This window comes from Telopea speciosissima, chromosome 3 (genome assembly GCF_018873765.1).
Source record: "Telopea speciosissima isolate NSW1024214 ecotype Mountain lineage chromosome 3, Tspe_v1, whole genome shotgun sequence".
Classification (NCBI taxonomy): domain Eukaryota; kingdom Viridiplantae; phylum Streptophyta; class Magnoliopsida; order Proteales; family Proteaceae; genus Telopea; species Telopea speciosissima.
In genome coordinates, this window is record NC_057918.1 from 29,420,472 (window position 1) to 29,445,083 (window position 24,612).

Sequence of the window (24,612 nt, forward strand, 5' to 3'; positions counted from 1 at the left end):
GAAATCAAAGCAAAGAGCCGAAAACTTCACCTCACACGCTAAAAAATGATGACATTTGTCTCCCTTGAATAGATGACACTATAGTAGTTTGCACTCCCAGATGTGGGTCTGCACTGTCAGGAAGAATCTATAAATCCATGAGTGCTTGTGACGGACCTGATCTAAATAGACAACATCCCGAGCAAACATTGTGCAAAACTATCTTCACAGTGCAATGCTGAAGCTTACTGGATACATGTAAAATCATTATTATTACAGTAACTGTCAATTGAAACCATATACAGTTATGCCTGCAATAACAGGATATAAAGCAATCAATCATAACAAGATGATGTAAAGTAAACACTGCACCTGTTGCAAAGAGAAAATCTTAAATCAGCCACCCTAAAACAAAAATTGAAAAAAAACAAACGAATGTAAAAGGTACCCAATGAAATGCTACACATCTGGTGGAAGCCCAAGTAATTATTTTCTATAGAAAATTTACCCTTACCACACATTCATTGACACTCCCCAAAAACAAAGGGAGAAATGTTGTAGCATTAGCATATAACAAAGGAAATGTTACTATATTCTCTCTTGCATATCATAAACTAAAAGGAATGAAGCAGAAAATTCAGAATGAGTCTTGACTGCCAGAGATTTTTCCCCCCTTTTTTTTTACCTTTGTTTTTGGTAGATTCAAGTAAAAGAGATTACAACATCAAATAAACCTCAATTTATTACACATGTAAAATTTGTGTACAATTGGCTCTGCTCTTTGGTTAAAAAATGCTACAATCAGTATCAGTGCCAACTACCATATTGCAACCTAGGGATTTAAAGCTTGTACATTGAAACAAAAGATCTATACAGTCAAAATATGCCAACTAGTGGGGCAAAATTCCACAACGCCTCAAAGGTCTGTTCCAAAACAAAATTCTGCCGAAGTCCTCGAAAGAATCTATAGCCTACTTAAAGACCTGGCTGCAAAATGACCATCAATGTAACCAATCTTTTCTTGACAATGGTACCTATATTTTGTTTAACTTGTATGTATTAACTTTGTATAATGCACAGAAATATACAGAGCAGACAATTTAAACCATCATGTTTAAGTCGGAAAGGTCATCCATTGGAATCTCAAGGCCCAAAAAATCGTCGCCTTGCAATCCATCATCATCAATATTCAACCATGAACCAATATCTTGGCCTTGCCCGTCAAGTACATCTATTCCAGGTAGCTGCAGGTTTGAAAAATCAATGCTTTCAGGGTCATTCAATGTCTCCAAGGCCAACTCATCATTTTCCTTGATATTTCTATCACTGGCCATCTCACACGCCTTCGGGACTGGGAGCAATACAGCTTTGGGTAGCTCTGAAGCCTTACCAAGAAGATTATTGACAGAAGCCGACAAATGAGTTGTCTTCTGCTTAGGCTTTGTTTTTGGCTTCCTTTCACCTTTGATATTGCCTAAAGCTGGGCGACCAATTTTACCAGTGCCGTTTCTAGAGGACAGATCTCTGTTGTGCCCCTTTCCCTCCCTCTCTCTCTCACTCCTCTTTCCTTTTGTACCACTTACAAGAGCACTCCTGATACCTGATGGGGTTCTCAGAGAAGAACCACCAGTTCCTCCAACAACTTCATCCAGCAATAACTCCCTCTTTTTCACTCTACTCATCCACATTTCTTCTTTACCAGTAGTTGGTTCAGATAGGTGATTTCCTGACTGAAAGTCATCAAAAGGATCCTTCTCACAGGCATCTATGTTCTGCCTTAAGCGTGAAGTTTCACAAGGGGTCGGAGGCAAGCCCATGGAAGCTGCAAAAGATAAAATCACAGATCAATCAACAAAACTGGGATATGAGACATCAACCATGAAAAGATTAATTAATTAGTCCACTCATCATTAAATCACACTAAGCACTTGTAAATGGGACACATATTTATGACCCTCCTCAGTTCCCACAGTGGCGGGAGCCTCGTGCACTGGGTACACCCTTTTTAAGCACTTGTAAATGGGACACATTTAAAAAAAATAGTCATACAAACTCACATACAAATTTACAGGGCTTGGGTACAGATGAAAGTATTTCTCCAAGGGGGCAATACGTGGAGTACCTGAAACCCTAACTTCTGAAGAACGGGTAGGAGTGTCACCACAAGGATTGGCAGGTTCCCCCTCAGTCATTGCATCTATGCGTTCAGCATCGTTGAGGCGGGTAGACACAGAGCGAAACAAATCTTTGAGCACGGGCTCATTAAAGCAGCTCTTGCCTGTATCTTCATAGTTCTGACATCGTTCTAGTGTTCGTTTAACAAAAGATAAGGCAGCAAGCTTAGCCATTTTGCTACTTGAACTCTTTCCACCAGACGCATGAGGGCCCCAACAAGACTGTGAACCATGAACAGAATATTATATCAATCCCTATGATGTGTAAAAATTACTAAACAGAATTCTCAGAAGCAGGATCATAATATGAGAACTGTAGGTTTACATGATCAACAGTAGATGCATTGAAATGGTACTTTACTTCTAGTAGTGAAGAACAATGAAAATGACCATGTGGAAGAAAATAATAAGGAACAAAATCTGCCAAAGAAGAAAACAGACGGGGAAAAACTTCTCCCAAAAATTGAGCCGCCACAATTTTCGAAGATCAGCCTGCACAAATATAAGAGTAAAAGAGCAACTAAACTACAAACAAACAACAAGAGTTCATTTGCTAAATTGCATGTAAAAAAAGCCAACAAAGTAAAATGCTATTGAGTTAGTAAAAGAAGGTTGAAGTTCCCTGATGCAGTACTTCAGATAGTAATAAATAGCCATCTAGCAATAAAAATGGAATACAGATAATGCACCCTATTGAAAGGGGGCAAAGCAATCAAAATTTTTTCTGATGACACCCATGCTTAAGGCACTGCAGATTCTGAAGGAATGAATCGTTTCCTTAAGGCATTTTGCGTTATTTATTAGAAAAAGTAAAAAAGTAAAAATGGAAAATGAAAGAGAGGAGGGGGGGGGGGGGGGAGGGGCGACAGGAACAAAACCTTTAGCCTCTGTTGTTGTAAAGACTAATAGAAGTTTGAATACTACTGCAAAACTTTATAATTTGCAGGCTATGATCAGTCCCTTGTTAAATCTGATAGGGAGACCAGTGTCTCATAATCATTGATTAGTGTAGTGGGCTATAGAGGCCCATTGACTCAGACTATATATAAGATTCATACTTTGTATCCAGACGGAACAGCTCATTCCACTGGATGTACAGAGCTGGAAACCAGGTTTGCTGACAGCTTGACCAGAAGCACTGAGCTTTGGAGCCTTCTTATTAGATCTCGATTCCAATGAGTGATTGTTCTTCTCTTGGCAGCTGTCTTTCTCTTGATACAGTAACCATGATATCTTCATTTTCCTATTTCATTAATAAAATTTCATTTGTGTAAAAAAAATAAAGTATTCAACTCTAACAAATCCTTCTCAACATTTAATCACCCTTTGTTATCCTTGGCAGGCACTACAGAGACAGTTATTCTCATATGGAAGCCTCCTCATGAAGGTGTGGCAAAGTTGAACTCCAATAGATGCTGATTCAGTAATCCAAGACAATTGTACATTGGAGGATCTATTAGATGGTGGGATGATTCGATTGTTGAAGCATATTAGGTTTTCATTGGGTAAGTGAATTCTACATCGATATGCTCTCATTATAGAGTGGTAGATTATGTGCACAATAGGGACTTTGTCAGAGTAATTATACAAAGAAATTCAGCTTAACCAAATAAGAAGTCCCATGGTGAGCCATGGAGATTCTCCCATCTCATTATGTTAGATTCCCCAATTCCTGGCCAAAGTGCCAAACTGCTCACTCCCTTAGAAGCCTTGATCAGTTAATGGGAAAGAGGATGGATGAATAGCAAAAGATGGGGTTGCTCAACAAATAATTTATTTTGCAACTAGTATTCATCTGTCAGTTTGCGTGAAATCATTCAGTGTTTTTCTGTTCTCCTTATGATGTAGTCTTGGGGGTGGCTGTGGTCGGCATCCTTCCAAATACACTTTTTTTTTGTTGGGGGGGGGGGGGGGGGAGGGGTGATTTTTAACAACAGAAGGAATTTATTGAATTGAAAGGCGGTACAACCAGATGCAGTGGCACTCAAATGGTTGGACCAGCATGACTGGGTTTGGAAACCCAATCCCAGATGGAAGCAGCCCAACCCAGGTTTTGGGTCTTATGGGCTGGTAGTAGTTATTTACTTCTTTGGGTTATTTCTTTTTATTATTTAATTTATGTTGATAGAGACGTAGGAGATAGGCTAGTTAGTTTTGAATTCAATTTTGGTTTTAGAGTTTGAATAAAAGTTTCATTTCTGTGAACAAGTGTCTAGGGCACTTGGTAGCTTGTGGTGCGTAAAAGCCCATTGCTACCTGATGGAGAATCCAGGAGGGATTCTTGCAGGATCAATTCTGGAGGACAACCAGATTAAGATCAGGTTGTGTAGGACTAAAGAGGGATAGAAGGGTTGCAAGCTAGGGAAGATGAAGAGTCACCTGACCACGGTTTGAGTTTAAGGTGGTTTGATGGAAGGTTGAAGATGATGGTGATAGATGAAGTTAAAATTAAGAGAAAGAAGATAAACAGAAAATAATAAAAGATAGCTTTGGCTGCTAGAGATCCACTAGAGGCCACCTTAGGATTCCACCTAGGTCCACCAAAAGAGATCCACAAGTAAAATTCTCAAAGAGAGTTGTTTTTTTTTTTTTTCAAAATTCTGGGTTCTGAAACAGCAACCCATCATTCCATTATATAGCTTAGGAGGAGGCTTAATAGCCTCTTGGATTACATCAAAAAGACTGTTGGAATTCCAAGATTAATTAGAATTCCTACACCTAGAAACTAAAACCCGTACATACATAATATAAACCCAATACATTGAACCCCACCCAAGGCTTATTTCCAATAAAATAAGCCCATTATGTGACTTATATGCATCACTACCAGGGGGTCTTGGGTTCAAGCCTCCTGGTTCACATCTTCCCTCCCCCTTACCTATAAAAAAAAAATTCATTTCCTTCAATTTTTATTTATATATTTGTATCCAACATGATGGAAAGACAAATTTGAGATTAGAATGCAATATTGAGTTTGAGTTTAGCATACAAGTGTGATGTGTTGTGTGGCTTACTGGTGGCTGCAGTTCTTCTTCTCCATTCTTCTCTTTCATCTACCCCTACTCTGCTCTAGCAGTACTAGCAGTACCCATGTTTTGATTTCGATCACTCTCTTCCTTGACGACTAGGCGACCAAGGCACCAATCCAAACAAAGCCGCCTGGACGCCTAAGCGTTGCCTAGGCAACTCCTTGACAACTATGCTTTTTCCTTCTCAGATTTTAGGTATATGAAACCCTCCCATAGGCAATTCAAACTCCTTAAGACCCAAACCCGAAAGCCCCTTTGGTCTTGGTTATTATACCAGCAACCGACACTGGTTCGTGTTCTACAGCCAAATAAAATTTCAGGTATCTTTCTTTGATGACTCAAGTGTTCCTTTGCTGGATCGCTTGGGTTTCATAGGGCTTAGGTGTGTAGAGATTGTCCTAAATTCTTAGCTCCATCGGAGTACTGTAGAGGGAGATTAAGCCTCGTAGGGTTCTGGTTTCCGCCTCTGGTTTGTCGAGAGGTAGGAGACGATCAGTTTTCTCCCCCTATTCTCGATAGTTCCCTTTTATTTCTTTTTTCTTTTGTTTCCTAAAACACCCTCCCCTTTATCCCTTATCCCCCTTTTATCCTTTATTTTAGTTTCATTCCAACTCTATCCTGTTCCTTTAATTCCTAATCCCCCTTATGTCCTCCTATCCTTTATTCCCCTAACAGCCATTTAAGATACTCTTTAGTTACAATTCTGCCTTTCTCTCATAAACTTCAGTTTATTTACTGTTTTGCTAAGGGTGTCAATTTGGAATCGGAACCGAAAAACTGAAACCAAGCTAAATAATCTGAACTGAACCGGAATAAATCTGGTCCAAATTTGGTTCTAGATATGGCACTTTAATTCGGTTCGGTTCCAGTTTCAGACTAGGAACCGTCGGTTCCAACCGAACCGAATAACTCATTGGATAACATTGAGAGAATTCACTGGTCTTTTTCCATTATTTTACTATAATAACAGGATAATATAATGGGGAAGGGATTCGAGAGAAGGTGACATACCAACAAGCTCAAATGGAGCGGATGGGACAACGTGCTTTTTCCCATTAAAATAATATAAAATAAAATAAAAATGAAGAAAAGACAAGAATGGACTTCTGGAGAGTTCCCTGCCTTCCCATTTTGGCATTTTCCTATCCCTTTAACAGAAATCAACCTAAGAGACACATGGAACTTTTGACAGTCTGAAATCTCCAAAGAAGAAACAAAAAATGGAGGCATGCGGATCGCAGAGAGAAGAAATGGACTGATGGAGGCCTGTGGAACTTTGTATTTCCCTATCGATTCAATTTTCCCTCTTCTTCTTCCTTAGTTTTCTTTTTCTTCTCTTCTCTTCATTGCTCTTTATACAGATCTGATATCTAGACCGTCTTACCGGTCTTTCTTTGATTCCGATGATGTCTGGATTGACGTATCTGTGCTTTGCCAGTTCGAGAGGGGAAGGAAAAGATAAAGGTTACACGGCAAGACATCAAGTGATTACTGAATCAATGGGAACATGAAACCATGGCTTGATAAATTTGATATTGCCATGAATGATGAACTAGTTCCGCCCCTTTGGACAAATTGCAGAGACAATGAAGCATAACCGAATTGTAACCAAATTGGGACCGAAACTGTTCGGTTCGGTTTGAGTACAGAGGTTTGAAACCTATTCGGTTCTCGATTCAGTTCTGGTCCGTGGTAGCAGTTTCTTGAACCCAACCGAAACCGAACCGATAACACCCTTAGTTTTGCCATTAAACATTTAAACCTTTGATTTGAGAGTTCTCTTGCTCATGTGGGCCCATAGCAATAACAAATAGGGTTTCTAAACCCTGGGATCGCCATCACCACCTAAAGCTGGAAAAACTTATACAAGATTCCGAATTGCACGATAAGTGAGCAGTGCAGAAATCCCTGACACCTTACATCAGTTTCAAATGGATTCCAAACTTAATGCTCAACTAAGAAAGATAAGCTATATATCATATTTTACTCATAGGAAAATCAGCACGCAATTGGACTGCCAAACCAGATCACTGATGCCCTCCAATATATCCAATTTCTTGTGCGTTGAACCCAAGTACAAATTTTGGAGGAAAAAAAAGAAAATGTGGCAAAGCTGTACAGTATGGAAGCAAGTATAAAGCGGGAAAGGGCCTCGTAATTTGAATGAGATCTTCAATATTTATTCCCAAAAATAGATCCTGAATGCTAGATAAATAATTTAAAATATATCATGCAACAGGATAAAATATACAAGAATTAGGTTTGGATAATCAGAACTTACCATATATTTTTCATAAGCCATTCCAACAAGTCTGTCAAGGGCATTACGTTCAATCTCTCTACACATTTGAAAAATGTTTACATGAAAAAACTACAGCACACAAAATATTAGGAAAAATTAGTCATGTATATAGAATAATCTAATGAGAGCTGGCACAGTTGTTACCTTTCTTGAGATTCTCTTGCCTCTGTGACAGCACTTTCCAGCCCAACAAGTAATGTCTTCTTCTTGTTAACCTATAACAAAAGTATCCATGAGGCAGACATTATAAAGAGTACTATATAGTCACACAGATAGGCTTTCTTTTTACATGTCCCATTAAGAGAATGCCAATGAAATCTTTCTTAAATAAAATAAAAATTGGAAATGCATCACAACATCCATAAAATTACTATGGAAGAACATAAGCAGTGATAAATTCAAAGCAAAAATTATAGCTAATTCCATGTTATACGTGTATGCGCACGCACACACACAGACATCATAATATACAAAATATAAACAGTTAATCAAAATACATAGGTGCTTTGAACACCACAAATACACAATGGACAAAAATAAGAAAACAGAAAGGAAGGTGAATTTGGGACAAGAGTCATTAGAATTGTGCATACATCAACCAATAACTATTTAATGAATTAAATTTTTTTTTTTACAAAAATTGGGCTAAGTTATAATATAATATCGTGTTTTGGTTAAAAAAATATGAACATGTATTTCTAGAAAAATAACAAATTATTTTAAGAAGTACCAGATCTTGAAGCTTCTCCTTGCATCTGCTAATGTCTTCACGGATCTCATCATCTTCTCTCTGTGCTAAGTCAGGCTGAAATAAGAGCAATGTGCAATTAGGAGGGGAATGGTAAATCCAAACCACAGCCATCTATATAGAAACTTATAAAAAACTTTAGGGGAAAAAATGAAATAAAACACTCCAAGTGAAGCAGCTCCAATCAAGGTATGCAACTTCAAGAAAAGCATCCAATTCACTATCATTTAATCCAAACCACAGCCATCTACAAACCTTATCCATTATCAGAAGGAAACAAATGACATAACGCACTAAAAGTGAAGCAGCTCCAACCAAGGGATGCAGTTTCAAGAAAACCATCCAATTCTTATTTCATTTTGTGGACTGCCAAACTCATAAACAAGATTATGCATGCAGAACGACAGACTGAATATGTTGTATGAAAGAGGATACAGAAACCCTTAATAGACTGAAGTATTACTCCAAGACTCAGCACATGCATTGAAAGTGAGTGCTCTGGCAAATGGAAACATACCACTGGTTCTGGGAAAATGCCAATACTCTGAAGCTCCAAGAGAAGTCTTTCATTCATGGTCATCTTTTCATACTGAAGTTCAGTACAAGCCTTGACAGGCATCACTGCTTTATTTGGTTGAAGGCCATTTAAAGAATGCCAGGAGACTATTCCAGAAGTTGGAGCTGCCAGTAAATCAACATTTCCTGGGTCACTATGTTCCATTTGGTCAAGGTATCCCCGTGTGGCCCTTATCCTATAGCCATTTGAAGCACCACGTGCAACTGTCTGAAAGTTTCCCAATTCTGGTTGACTCAAACTACTGGATTTCAACTCTTCATCCAGCTCAGAGTTAGTTCCATAAATATTGAACTTGACGTCATCATCTCCTATAGAACAAGATCCATCATACTCTTCCTCTGAAATTAGAGCTGCAATGAGCCTTTCGGAAAGCGGAATCATATTATGATCCCTTATTCCCAGAAAGAACTGTTCTGACAAAAATTCATCAGGCTTTATTTCACTCATTAACACTATATCTTTCTCACATTCAATTGATCCAACTGCATTCATGACAGTACCACAATCATCTCTACTGATAGGGCTCACAGTTGGTTCCAGAAAACTAGTTCCAAAATCACCCTGAAACAAAGCGAGTTAAATGTACATAGAATCTCCAGAAGAACAGCGGGCCTAAAGTGGCACCAATTACCTTAAGAAGTACTTGATGATGTTTACCTTCAAGTTTTGACTAGTACTGACATGCAAATCCATGGCAGATTTATTGATGTGGGAAATCTGGTAATCATTGTCAACACAAGGACAAAGTTCAATAAAAAAAATTCCTACTTATGATACAAGAATATGCCAACTTAAGAAATTAAAAAGTAAAGGCATTACCTGCTGCTTCAAATAAATTACATCTTCAGCTGACACAAAACCAAAGAGAGGCTCCATTTGTCTCCAGAATGAACTTAAACAAGCATGAGCTGCATTTGATAACTATGCTAATCAGTCTGTCTGAATAGAACCACCTTTCAAGAAACACAATAATACATAATTGACGTGATAATAGTACTGGGATTTATAGCAGCTTTTGCAGCAGCCCGTAGTTCTTCATGGCCATCATCTGGTCCTCCTGGAAAAATGAAAGCACATAAATTAAAGAACAAGATGAAGAAACAACAATAGTGCCATGCATAATCTGTGGAGGATGTTCCATTAACTCAATAATCCAGAAATCAGACAAAATTCAAGAGGGAGAATCCATAAGAAATGACACAGAGAGAGAGAGAGAGAGAGAGAGATGAAATACCTTGAAAATTCATGGCTCCACCATTTATGGCAAACCTGGGACGTTTATATGCCTTACGGTCAGACAGCTTCTTAGTCGGTGGGCGGCCTGCTTTACTGAACCAAGAAATTAATCTACTAAGAGGTTTTAACAACAGTACAACATTATTAGACAAAAAAATTAATCTACAGAGAGGTTTTAATAACAATACAAAGTTATTAGACATCTAAAAGGCCATACACGATAAATATTGGATAACATAAGGGTGATTACCTTTCAGTCTTCTCAAGACCAAGCTTTGTACTTCTGAGCTGTTTAGCAGTGCGCACATTATCAAGCTTCCCAACAGAAATTGGCAAGCTAGACCTTGTTGAAGCGAAACCCCGTGCAGTTCTTCCCTGTCTCCGAAGACCATCACCAAGATCTTCATCAGTGGACATTTTATTCTTTCTTGATGGCAATACTAGAGTTGAAACCTTATGAACATTTTGTCCAGATTTCTCATCTGGCTCACCAGATTTCTTTCCCTTGTCTCTGGATTTGACTTCAGCAGCTCCTGACTCTTCACTTTCTGATAACGCAGCTGAAGATAAAAGGTCACCTTTTACTTTAACTTGCTGAGAAACATTACTGGACAAGCGTCTTGGGAAGCCCTGTTCATTTTCATTACCCACAACATGGGATCCTGTATCTGAAGTTGGCCTCTCATCCAGAATTGGAACAGGAGGGACAAGATTTGTTCTTCTTGCAACACGAGATATCTTTTGGGGCCTTTGCCCAGCCCATTGTGTTACAGGTGGTGATGAAGAACGAGTTGATGGGGGACGTTTCTTATTGCTAGCCCCAACAACAGCTGGGATCTTGTTCATACAATGTGAAAGCTCCCATTCCTCAGGAACTCCAATTGCTCGATGGACACTAGGTGATGACTTAGGTATGATACAAGGACCTGATCGTGGTGCCCTGACAGATGCACTCAATTTTGTAATTGAACTGGGGCTAGAGCTAAAAATATCTTCACGAACATTTGACCTGGATATCATATAACATAGAAGTAATATTAGCAATATGCAATTTCATAAAGAGAAAAGCAGAAGATTATGGAATTGCCTAATAAAAAGGGGGAAACGCACAAGAATAAGTCTAACAGATAATAAAGTAGGAAAAAAAAATTTTCCCTAAAGGAGAGAAAATTACTGGATTTTGCAGCACCACAAGACGAAGAAAAACAAAGGGGAAAAGGCAGCAAGAATTTAATGAAGGGAAAAATCAAGAAAAACATACGAAAGAAAGATGATGAATTGATGATGCATGTGTTAAAGATGATATTTCTACCTATTAACAGCTTTGAGATTGAGCCTCTCCTTTTCAGAACCAACAGAACGATCTTTTCTATCATTGGGAAAGAAGCCATTGTCCTGATCAGTCCTAGTGGAGGAAGAACGAAAGCCAAGGCCATTTTGTTGAGAGGTCACATCTACTTTTCCAACTCCTGCGGCTCCATTAGCAAGGGTAGACCTGTGTAAAGATACTCATTAAGTCACCAATACGCAGTAGTGAGGTACATATGAAGAGAGCAAAATCACTTGAAAAAACAAATGGGAGAAAAAGTTGGATAAGCTGCAACAATTACAGGAAATGACACATTAGAACCAGCATACAAAAAGAAAGTAAGAAAAGACTAAATTTTCCTATGATTACATACAGATCCTCATCCCAAACCAAACCCCCCCCCCCCCCAAGAGGAGAAGCTATGCCCTCTGCGGCCCATAATTCACCAAAAAATACTCAGTTGGAATCGTTGGATAGGGTTGTTGAGATCCCTACAAGACCTTTAACTAAAGGCAGTTTGAATCGAAGGAGTGGGAAAAAATACAGACATATATTTTCCTATCTGAATTAGCAGAATCCATATTCAAGGCAGATGAAGCTTTCAGTTTGGATGGATCCTTGATCAGATTTCTGGATATCGGAGCAGGAACTATATTATCCTATGATAACCTAGAGAATGAATAGCTCAAGATGGTCGGGAAAAAAAGTGTCCCAATGCACAAGGCTCCCGCTACTGCGGGTTCCAGGTGTTAGAGTTAATAAGGGTACTTTACGTATATGCCCATTATGTTGTTATATGTGTTGTAATGTATTTGAGTATTTCTTTCTTGTTTACTTTTTACCTCCCTTGGCCATCTTATATTTGCATGGGGAGTAAGGATGTAATTTCTCTTTGTTAAAGCGAAGTGAATCATATAGGAGAGAGAAGAGTATTCTCTCCCACATGTTCTACCGCCATCTCCTTCTCTTCATCTTGATGCAGATTCATCACCAAATAGGGCTTATTTCTTTAGAAATAAGTCTAGGGTTGAGATATATATATGTTGGGCCTTTGATCCCAAGGGTTTTCTATGTAATAGACCACTTTAATGAGCCTAAACTAGGGGTATATAGGTTGCATACGGGATTAGCCCAATACTTAGTTTATTTTTATGTTTTTTAATTGAACCGGTTCAAATTGGTTGCATCCAATTGGTTCAATTTAAGTGATCATGTGACTTGGTTAAGTAGTCATGTGATGTAGGTTGGGCTAGATTAGGACTCTACAAATCCAACCATGTTTTGAGTCTATTTCTTTTAGTATTCTAGTTTCTTAGTCTGTTTAAGTTACCTAATAGGTTAGGGATAGGGTTAGGCCATTCCTTTGTAGTATCTAAGTCTATTTTTGAGTCTTCTATATAAGTTTGTAAGGGAGGCCAACATTAGATACGAATTTTGATTAATAAAAACTCAGCTTTATGCTTGCTACCTTTGCTCCATCGTGAGTGTGCCTTGTGAGTAATATCAAAGTTGTTTTGTGAGTAATATCAATGTGAAGGGATTGGTGGATCTCCAATCGACTCCTTGCATCTTGTAGATCGGGAGGTCCTCTCTTAGCTTTTCTTCAATCTGCTATTGTTGAAGATCAATGTTAATTCAAGTAAGTAGTTTTATAATTCTGCAATTTCATTCCTCTTCTTAATCCTCCACTTAACCCTAATCGATTCCCATAACCCTAGCCTCACTCTAAAATCTGTCCAGCCTTATCCCTCCACTCGATCTTAGTTGCAGCCCAATCTATCCATCAAAACCCTAAAGCCAATTCTGCCCTAAATTGCAGAATTTCGTAACTCATCCAAACCCTAACTTCTTTATACCAAAATAACCCCCTAGACCTGCCCATTAATACCCTATAAACCCCTTTCCCAAAATCCACCCCTAAACCCTAGATCCTGAAAACTCTCCATTTTTACAAGGCCTCTAACCCGAAACCCTAGATTTCCAACTTCATCCAAATCAATCCAAACCTACACCAATAGACCCCTAAAAACCTGCACATCATTACCAAATAAAACCCTAGCTCAAAACCCTAATCCTAACCCTAATTTTACCCTAATTAGCCTAAGCTGTCCCAATCGGCCAGCCTTGTTTGGTGATCCTATTACCCTAGTTCCTAGTGGGATTACTCCTACCTAGGACTACATCACATCTTCTTCCTTCTCCCTTGGTCTCTTGCAATCTTTCATTTACAACTTGGTATCAGAGCTCCACAGTTGGTTTGAGAGTCGTATTACAAAATCCTCTTCTCCATTTCCTTTCTTTGGAATCCCAGGGCACAAAGGGTTCCAAGGAAGAGGCTACTATGTGAATCGATTGAAGAAAGCATGAGATAAGTCTTAGATGAAGACTACAAGAGGAACTCGTGTGAAAGTATGAGCTCTCGTTGAGCTCAAATCGACACCCACCATCTCCAAGATCACCGCCTGCAGCTTGCAAGGATTACCACCATCTGTGTCTCTCTCTCTCTCTCTCTCTCTCCATTCCAGCAGTTATTAGGGTTGGGGTATGGCTCTTTGAAATCATCTAGGGATCCCCTTCGTGTGCTATATGGTCTCCATCACCGAAGAAAGGAGTTGTTAGGTCACAACTCATTTCCTTGTGCACTGCTAGGTACACAGCCAGTATCGTTTTTCCTTGCTCCTTGCATTTGAAATGCAATGTGTGATGTTTCCAGTAGCATAATGGTTGTGAACTATTTGTATGGATCATTGAGTTGCCATGAGATGATGCTACCCTTTGAAGGGTGTATATGTGATACAGAACATCACCAAAAGAGGCTTATTTTGATGGGAATAAGTCTAGGGTCAGGTTATATACATGGTGGGCTTTTGATCTCATGGGTTTTCAATGTAATAGGCTACTTTTATGGACCTAAAGTAGGGGTACATAGGTTGCATACGGATTAGCCCTATACTTAGTTTATTATCATGTTTTTTTTTGGGAAAATTACACTGCCACCCCCTAGGTTTGTATTAAATACAGTGCGACCCCCTACGTTTTCAAAATATACACCCAGCACCTTTAAGTGGACGGTGTTAAGTATAAAATTTAAATGACAATTTTGCCCTTCAATTAAAATAACTCTATTCTAATTTTTTATTTTTCTAACATAAAAAAGTGGCTCTTCAACCACCACCTTTGCAACCTTCATCCCACTCCTTACTATCAAAGCATCACAAAGCGAGATCTTGGAGCATAGCTCCTCGGGAGATAAGAATAGTCGGTTTCGTTCCCAATGACGGATCTTTCAAGCTTCCACCTTTGGACTCGGAGATCCTCTTAGATTCTAGAGTTTGTAGTGCATTTCTGACGACTCATTGAGCCAGAACAGCAAATTTAATCATTCTCCCTTGTAATCCCATCAGTTCCAGATACCCCACCCCCCTAAAAAAAAACCCATCAAGCAAGGACTGAAACTAATAATTAATTACAACTTACAACTTACAACCCACTATGGCCATCCACCTGTTCTGCTAAATTTTCAACGAAGAACGGTAAAAAGACACAGGAGACTAGAGACACCCAAAAGGCCAAAACCCAACCCTGAAAGAAGACTCGAGAATAATCAAAAATCAAATTAGAAGAAAGATAAACAAAACAAAAGGCAACTAAGAACAGAGGAGCATGGAGTGAATCCGAATGACTGTCAAAACTCCCGATGATCCGCCACATCAACGCTTGTGGTGCACGACAGTAACCTGTGAAATATTTTGAAAAGTGTTGCATAAGACATCTCCTTCACCTTCCTCATCACCACACACTTCTTCCCACTTCTTCCCCCTTCCTCCCTTCCTTTTCTTCTTCTTCTTCTTATTCCTTTGAACCACTCTGTCTTTCACACCCCCAAAGCACTTGACAGTCTTCTCAGGCATCGTTTCCTTCCTAGAGAAGGTATAGCTCCTCAGGTACATCTGCCTACACGAAATACTATCCACCACTCTTGGGTGATGGCCCACTCCCCTGTTAATGCTGCTGCTCCCATTTGAGTTTGAGCTCACCGATCTCACAAATTCTGCATCTGATTCTGGCCATTTGTACAGATTCATGTACATCGCCCGCACGGGGACATGAGTGTCATTAACGCATCTCGATATGCAGACAGAATTCATTCTTTCTTGGACTCTGGCGAGTGGGTTTGGAATATAAAGGATTTTATAGTAATGGGGTTTCTCTTTCTGGAGATATAAATTCTCTGAAACAAGGGTTTTAGATTGCAAGAAAAGGTTGTGATGATCGATAGACAGGAAGAGAAAATGGAAAAGAAAGAGTACCAAGCCATTGTCTGTATGCCTTCGTCTGAGTTCGTCCCAAGTCGTCGATGATGGCCTCAGCAGATAGCCACAGCAAGAACCTGAGGCAGGTCGTCGATGATGGGCTTGAAGATGGCCTGAGGCAGATCGCCATAACTCTAAACCCGTGTCAGATTCGAGTAGTAGGGGAAGGTGTGTGAAGTTTGGGCTGCCCTATGGCAAAATGGTAAGTTCACACCCCATTAAGGGTATATTTGTCATTTTAAGGCATCAATGGACAACACCTCAGCAACTAACGGAAATGCTCTAACGGAGTGGGGCTGAGCGTAACAAGTACCCTAAACTCAGGGGGTCAAGGTGTATATTTTGAAAACACAGGGGGTCGCACTGTATTTAGTACAAACCTCAGGGGGTGGCAGTGTAATTTTCCCTCTTTTTTGTAACTGAACCGGTTGAACCACTGGTCCAATTTAAGTGATTTTAGCAGTTTTCTTGTAAGTGTTTAGTGGGGCTGGATTAGGACTCTGTTTTGAGTCTACTTTAGTTTCCTTGTCAGTTTAAATTACCTAATAGGTTAAGGATTGAGTTAGGCCTTTCCTTTTTAGTGTAGGAGTCTATTGTTTAGTCTTTTATATAAGGTTGTAAGGTGGGAAAGTATTGAACACGAATTTTAATACTTATGAAAAGCTTTTGCTGCTCTTCTTCTCCATCAAAGATTTTTGTTTTGTGTTTGATCAAGGCTGGTGGGATCGGTGTTTGATCCGATTGATACCTTGCAGTGGGAAACCCGGGTGGTTCGTTAGTGGGATTGGATTTTGATCCAATCGACACCTTGCGGTATGAAGCCCGGGTGGTTCATTGAAGCTTTCTTTAAAGTCTTTGAAGATCTCCTTCAAGTTCAAGATCAAGATTCATTCTTTATTCAAGAACATCAACCAAACAAGCTGCTGCCAAGATTTCTCTGCAGCGACAGTAAGTTTGATCCATCCCCGGAGATCAAGGTTTTCATCAACTCTAACTGAATCCTCACTTGGAACACAAAAGATTGATACTACAAGGAAATTCTACAGTAATCAGATGCCTATCAAGTATTATTTAGTCCAGATAATCCATGGAACATTGCTCATCTGATTTGGGAGGCACATAATCTAGAAGCATCTCCCACTCTAAAGATCCTGTTCAGGGAACTTCCTAGTGAACGAGTAAGGCACATCAGGACACTTGAGTCTCGTACTAATAAGAAAATAGTGATTGTGGCTGCTGTAGTTGCTATATTGTGTGATGGATATTTCCACTGTCTTATTTATACATGCTGTTTTTGCTCAAAAATTTGCCGTTATTCATCAAAATAAGAGGAAGCATTAGACCATTGGACGGTCTTGACATTATTTTTCACCTACCAACCAAAACCTTCAACAAAAAGATAATAAAACATCAAAGCCCAAGCCAAAAAAGTTTCAGACTCTAAACCTCAGCTGAAGAGAAGGGCATGATACTTCAGAGAGGTTCCTAGGTTTTACCATAGAGCTTAAGAGGATGAAGTAATTAAAAATAAAAAGAACCTGCAACTACTGTCATAATAAAAACAGATCAGAAATTTTAGGTACAAACACATCTTAAATGGGACTGGTTAAGTTAAACGGTCCTGATGCAGTATTCAGCTAGAAGAAGAGGATGACTTTCCTCTGGTTCAATCTGGCATGTGTTACTGTTCACGTGTTACTATTAATGCGCTAATGTTCATGTGTTACTGTTCATGTCAGACTCTGTTTGGATTTTATTTCCTTATTTTCTTACTATTATATCGTAATAGTTGGAATGGATTAGGTTACATAAATCCAGTCTTGTTTAGGTCAGTTTCCTTCATTGTTAATTTCTATTTTAGAGTTAATTTCTTATTCTGTTTGTTTCCTTATCTGATCGGTCTCTAGTTCTACAAATAAGATGTATAGGGCACTGCCTACAAAAAGATTTTGAAGATTAAAAGACAAGCTTTGGTTTTGAATCTGTGAGATGCAGAACTGCTGTGGGATGCAGTAGATTCTGGTGACATCAGGACCATAGTATTAAATCTTGTTTCGGAAGGCCATTTTGGCCAGACCGGAATTTCCGAGATACCAAAATATCGCAGAAATTTTGCCGAAATATTGTATTTTTTCTATGAGTTTTGCTTGGCCATTTCGGGGTGTAAAATGCCGAAATTCCGAAATGAAATAACTGAAATTTCGACGAAACAATGCATTTTTTAGACCGAAATATTGCATTTTTCCATTTCGACATAGCATCTCGTCCCGGCCTGGCCAAAATTTCCGCAATTTAACCAAGATTTCGGCGAGATTCTGAATTATGATCAGGACACCTTGGAGGGATTCCAAGGGAGGGTTTGGTGGGATGCCGGGTCTGTGGCTCAGGTGGGACTCCTGAATCAATTATCTTCTTCTTTCACTGTTTCAGGTCAGTTCTTTCTGTTCTTCTATTTCTTTTTCTTCTCCTACAAACATGTCAGAACTTCACAACCTATCTATGCTACGGTTTCTATTTTCTGTAATCGTGTTCTGCTATACTGGTTCTATTCTGTTACACACTTACACCTATTACTGTACTGCTATTCTTTAATTTTTCCCTTCCAAGCACTTGTTTCTAATGTCTGTTTTCAGTTTAGTTTCTACTTTCTATTCTGAGTCGCCTGCATCAGTTTCTAATTGTTCTTCAACTCAAAGTTTCTAAGATCTGGTTTCTAATTTCTGAATTTCTACTTCCTGGTTTCCAAATCTGAGTTACTAAGTCTGGTAGTAGTTTCTATTTCTGTCTGGGTTTTGGTAACTTGCCGAAAATGAGATTCTAGCATAACTTCTAATCCAGCCGTCAAATTCTAATTATCTTTTGCAGAACTGTTCCCCTTACCTGATTTATCAATCAACCCGAGTTTCAGATCCATCTAATGAGTTTTGTTTTAGTTTTTGAATTTCTCTCCTGTTGGTTTGGCTCCTACCTTCCTGCAATTCTGGTTTCTTTAAGGTTTTCTCAACCCTAATTTCTAGGGTACTTAGAACCATCAGGTCTATTCAAAAACTATAACAGCATTCTTTAAAAAAAAAAAAGTACTTCATTCATCACATCACATGCGACTAATAAATTCTTTTATGCTCAAAATCAAAGTAGTCATCGACGGGACATGCATTGTAAGGATTCACACCTAAAACCATGGACATTACTCAGCTTTAGTCGTGCATCAGTAACAAGCCTTTGCTGCACGGTCCGTTTGGATTCCCGATCTCCATCAATGTTTCTCGTCAACACTGTACTCATAGAAGCATCCGATTTTATCCCAGAGCGTTTCTTCCTTGTCTTTGACTTGTCCCAACCATCTACACCAATAGATAATGTCCGGTCTTTATCTTCAGACTGCACTGCACCATTATTTGCAAGTCGGTACGTTTCTTTATCCCTCTCCATGGCCACAGGAGGCCTGGCAAGGCCATTAGCCTGCAGATCAACTGCATCAGTTAGGACATGTGAATCTTTAAATGAGAGCAAGGGGGATTGAAAGGGGGGGGGGGGGGAGAGGCAAGAAATACAGGGCAGTGAACTGGGAGTTAAGGGAGTTGGAAGTTGGAACAGCATCTCTGCTGTCCTATGGCATATTGGAACTACAGTTCATTCCATGCTTCTTTGGTTATGTATCCTTTTTTGCACGGCTGCTCGTTTGCTCATTTTGGAAAATGCTAACTTTGTAATTCTTGTATATAAGTTTCAGCCAATTCTTTTTCACATGTAAACAATCCTACTTTACGCTTCAAAACAAAAACCCATGACCGAGTAACACCAAGAGGGACATTTGTGAAGGACCCAGATGAACATGACAGGTTATACCATGGGTATCCTTGGGATAATCAATTTTATTTTCATAAAACAGTACTACAAACCAGAATAAACAAAGATAAAGTCCACATTTTTAGAACAGTTAAACACACATATCACGCATATGACATATGTTTCTGAAGGACACCTCATGTAACAGGGACATGAAGTTTGACAACAGGATTACAGGAAAGGAAAATAATCCATCGTGGAAAGTACATAAAGTAATAAACAATAAAATGACCATTTGGAAGCACTATGAAACAGAAACTATACCTCAAATACATCTGCCAATGCCATCATTGGAAAAATCAAATAACATGTATAGAAACCTAGTAATGAAGTAAAACATTGAAGAAAAAAAAGACAGATATCGACAAGAATGTAAGAAATAGCTGGATTAATAAGTCCACATACAAACCCGTAAGCACTATGAAACAGAAATTATACCTCAATTACATAACTGCCGATGTCATCGTTGGAAAAATCAAATAACATGAGATATCATATAGAAACCTAGTAATGAAGTAAAACATCAAAAAAACAAAATACAGAAAGATATCGACAAGAATGTACGAAATAGATGGATTAAAAAGTTCCAGATACAAACCCGTATGTCAACCATAGAGGTCCGGATTCGTTTGTTGGGTAAAGCAGTTTTGGTTCTTTGACTTCTTTCTTCTAGCTTCTGTGTATCAAGATCAAAACTACTTGGCATTGCATGACTTTGGGTGCCCAGTTTAGCTATATTTCCTCCAAGAACTGCCCGATCCCCAGGTAATGGCATAGTGGATCGGTCACTCAATGAGACATCTACTCGAGATCGCTTCTTTGGTGAGATGCTTGGGAAGCACTTATCAAATTTGGATAGAAATTCATCCCAGGATTTTGATCGTTCCCTGCATAATGAGAGATTTCATAAACTTCCGATAATTAAAAAGAGGAAGAGGAACTATAATAACAAGGGGGAAGGGGACAAATACCTAGCCTTGTCGGAACTCTCACTGATATTAGCTCTCACCCGTTTGAGCTCCTCCAGTGAGGAGGCAGGCAATGGCTTGCCATTTAAAGATACAGATGGAGAATCATCTGGTGAAACACCAAGAGCAGAAGCTATGACTCTTTTAACTTCTCCTTGTCTAGGGAATCTATTGTCTGGTGCCATAAATTTTGTGTTGAAAGGCAAGCCATGGAAAAAATTCATCACATCCCCTTGACTTACTGAAGAACTACTTCTTGACATGCTAGGTAATGCTGAAAGGAGTCGATTATCCATGCCTTCACGGAAGCTACCCGACCTGTCTAAAGAAGCACCGGTGTACATCCCACGCTGCATGCTAGGGTAAGTTGGCCTATCAGAATTACCAGAAGATAGATCAAATTTGCTACTGGCCGCCATTCCATTAATTTCTCCAAGCACTCTGAGTTAGAGATCCAGAAAACAAAGCAATACTTGAAAAACTCATAGAACTACTGCACATGACAGCCAAATTTAAAATTCTAAAATGACAGCACAAACTACAACAGGTGCACCTGCACAGGATAAAACCCAAGGGGGGGAGGGGGAGGGAGAAACAAAGAGTCTGATAACTGCAATCTAAGCAACAAAAACTGCAAAGAAATCTCCAATTCACATGGCAGAACTGGTATTAATAACGACTGATTGACAATAAGGCCAGAAGGCGCAAAAGGACCAACAATAACTTGAAGTTCCCAAAGTATCAATTCCTTAGACTAATCCGAATATACCGCACAAGGAGTACACAACCTGGCTTGTTTGGAGAGTTCAATAATTGATTTCAGAAGATAATGTCTCTTCTATTTAGCTGAATTAAACAAAATAAATCGCTGAGCATTCATTCACATACCAGATTTGGGACCTTTGTTTGGAAATAGTTGCAAAAGTTTGATATATCGGTTGGCTAGGGTCATTCAGTTTTCATTTTCTCTGCCTATCTTAAATATAAGGAGAAAAATAAATAGACGAAGCTTACAGATACTTCAAATATGAAAAGATTGCTTAGTTAGTTATCCCTATTTGATCCAAGTCTCTTACACCTAATCATACTGCAATAAGTATTTCCCTCCACACCACCTTTGCTCCCACTCCAATTAAGCAATGGTTAAAGGGAAAAAATTCCATAGGATATTTCCCATGAATGCAGCAGATACCTTTTTTCTATTTTCCTTTTTTAATAAATGCACAGCAGATCTTTTAAATGTGAAAACATTGGCCATGGACACCTGATGTCCAAACGATGTTTGCATATAGAAAGCTTCTTCATTTTGGACAGCCTTAGGATTATTTATGGATTGAGTCTTCGATCTCTAATGAACAAGTCAAAAACTGCAAAATATCTTTAAGCTCTCATGAAATGCTTCCACTGCTTGATTGAGTTATTTCACTGATTACACAAGGAGAAAGTTTTGGAGGTAGGAATCACTTTCATCTCTAGAACCATGATTATGGAAAGCACCCATGGCCCAAGAAAAGCTGTACTTCCTATTTTACTTTCTTCAGCTTCTTCCATATTGGCTTCACCTTTTAGTTTATTGATAAGAACACTTTTAAAGCAGGCAGTTGCAGCATTTGGCTGTATTTATATTCTAACATATTATTTTTAATATTTTTTATTAGTATTATTGATCAAACTGAAGAGAGCTTAGCATTTTATTTCAATATCAAGAATATGGTAACTGAGAAGCTTTTCCGGGATATAGATTTCTTTCCCATCAATTCTGTGGTCTTATATCACTTTCCTGCAGCTGGAATATATCTTTTGCCTTAAAGGAACATGAAGAATTTCACAAATAACGGTGGTAGCAAGTATAAATATTGGGAGAGAGTTCTCTGAGCAAGCATGGTACTCTCCACCCTCTCACATAAACATTGTTTATTCATTTATTAAAGGAGAGAGAAAAAACTATAAAAAATAGGATGTGAGGAGAAGCAGTGTATGCCTTAGGCTCAGAGAGCCCCCCAATAAACATTTTCAAACAATCGAAAATTAGGTATTAGCAGTAAATACACAACAGAAAGAATCATCTCATGGTATTAGTAAATCATGTGAATTGCGCTATTATGATTCGCACTCCAAGAAACGTTTTTGACTTGATAATTATAAAAAGTTATCATTTTGGTACATCTCAGGGGTGCACTATAGAAAAGCACCTGCCCAACAAACTTGGGGAGGAGGGGAAGCATTATGGATTGCCATATATATATTAGGTCTATATATGTATGTATGTATGTATATAAAGTGCTCCTATAGGGGAAAGAACCAAGCTTACATAAGGACCAGATTCATGCAAGTGTTATTTAACTCCCTGTATTGTTAACTTGCATGGAATTTTGTGGAACACCGCAATGAATCCTATCTTTTAATAGAATGTGATAGTAATGTTTTGTTCATACATAAAGGGTCCCATAAATTACCCAACTGAAAAAGGTCATGCAAGTGTAAATCAAAACAGAGTAGCTACAAAGATATCAAATGAAGAATGATACCAACTAGTCAATGGGAAATCTCAGTCAACAGAAATTAGAATTTTAAGTTTCTAGTGTTGACGAAGAAATGAAAGGCACTTTTCTTTTTTTCTTTTTTTTTGTCTTACCTGGATTAAGATAGATTTTGGGAAATCGTTGTCTGAAACTGGCTTTAGATTTTGATATAAAAAATTAGTTGTTGGTGCTATCATCTTCAATCTGAAGTTGAACTTTGACAAGAGCACTTATGAATTTTATTATTGTACAAAAAAAAAGGGGTTGTAACCCACTTCAAGTCCCGCGTTCACATGATGGGGTGGAGTGGAATCAGTTCTAACCTTTGGCATTTTTTGCATGAAGTCGCCACCCTCGTTGTCAAAGCCAAGTATTCGCACTGGCTTAATTATTATTATTAGTTTGATTGTTTAGTCTCTTTTTATTTCTTGATAAGTAATTTGATTATTACTGTTAGTGTCAGTACATCCATCATCATTGTTATCAGTACTAATACTGCTATTTCTGTTCTGTTGTTGTTACTGCCATTATTGCTGTAAATAGAACCGAAAACATTAGTGAAAATAACAATGATGAGAATAACGATGCTGATGACGATCAATTTTTTTCTCAAAAAAAATAGAAAATCAATTACAATTATAGTTTTTCTTGAAAATAAAACGTTAATTACAATTATAGTGCAACGGAAAGCTTCACTTGATGCCTCCAAGGACATTGCATTTGCCTGACCAGTAGTAGTAGTAGTAGTACTAACAATAACTAAAAAGAGAAAAAAGAAAATGATAACAAGGAAATTGATAATTCGTATTTACCACTATTACTACTACTATTATTCACAGTAATTAAAAGATGAGTCATCTGAGAGTGCAACGCCTTAGTACACTTGTATTCAAACATCTGAACATTCCAGAGATCTTCAGAGCAACTTAACATTCCTAAGACCTCATAACACCACCCACAATGAAAACAACACCTTCTCAAGAACAACATTTCATTCACTGATGAAAAGCAAGGTACTCTGAAGACATCCAATCAATAAAATTAAAATAAAACTATGTGCATGGTGTGTAGTGTAGTAACTCTACTTCGCCACTATATTCATCAATTCAGCAAAATGCTTCGTTTATTAACAATTTAATAGAAAAAACCTATTCATGTAACTCCAATTCCGTGATCCATATGAAGGAATTCAGATCTAAAAGATCATTAATGAACATCAAATTATGAACTCTAAACTAATAATTAAAGTTACAACTACATCCCTAAGCATCGTAATCAGATATACGGATAAAAGAAAGATCAAATCAAAGTCAGAACTAGCAAATAGCTCCTAAATTTGCAAATGGTACATGTAAACTAAAGCGATGGTATTGAAATTGCATGAGTAAATCCTTCAAAACAAAAAAAATAATGGATGAATCAGACCAAGCTCACCATAGAGCAGCGTAGAGTGATCGCCGTCGAAGCGAGAAGAAGATTAGGTTTTTTTATTGAACGGAATTCGAAAAGGATAAAAAGAAATAAAATCCTATTTCCAGTGATCGGACGGGAAGAGTAAATTGGGACATGAACAGTAGCGACAAGGTTTATCGAAAGCGAAAGACGG

General features: G+C 38.4%; 1 protein-coding gene across 4 annotated transcripts; it reads right to left on the bottom strand.

The window, feature by feature from the left end:
* Positions 1-703: 703 nt before the first annotated feature.
* Positions 704-24,612, bottom strand: LOC122655817. 4 transcript variants are annotated; one of them, XM_043850167.1, is made up of 17 exons: positions 24,441-24,612; positions 20,488-21,037; positions 20,115-20,403; positions 18,840-19,129; positions 11,358-11,540; positions 10,693-11,054; positions 10,296-10,605; positions 10,044-10,138; positions 9,807-9,866; positions 9,629-9,717; positions 9,467-9,526; positions 8,750-9,370; positions 8,215-8,289; positions 7,629-7,699; positions 7,464-7,521; positions 2,102-2,375; positions 704-1,801 (listed from the first exon to the last, which is right to left on the bottom strand). In XM_043850167.1, exons 2-17 carry the CDS (start codon positions 20,901-20,903, stop codon positions 1,080-1,082), a joined length of 3,975 nt encoding a protein of 1,324 aa, XP_043706102.1. In that variant the 5' UTR covers positions 20,904-21,037; positions 24,441-24,612; the 3' UTR covers positions 704-1,079. The 4 variants fall into 4 exon arrangements, with proteins under 4 accessions (XP_043706102.1, XP_043706103.1, XP_043706101.1 ...); XM_043850168.1 differs by having other exon boundaries at positions 704-1,192; positions 1,225-1,801; positions 10,296-11,054; XM_043850166.1 differs by having other exon boundaries at positions 10,296-11,054; positions 18,840-19,128; positions 20,120-20,403.

Bases quoted from the DNA above. Each gene is read 5' to 3' on its own strand.
- LOC122655817 (XM_043850165.1), bottom strand. From the start codon at position 20,903: ATGGCGGCCAGTAGCAAATTTGATCTATCTTCTGGTAATTCTGATAGG. The intron at 9,527-9,628 runs GTAATGCCTTTA...AATGATTACCAG, and splicing joins TAATTTATTTGAAGCAGCAG to ATTTCCCACATCAATAAATC. The intron at 7,522-7,628 runs GTAACAACTGTG...TCAAATGTGTAG, and splicing joins GCAAGAGAATCTCAAGAAAG to AGAGATTGAACGTAATGCCC.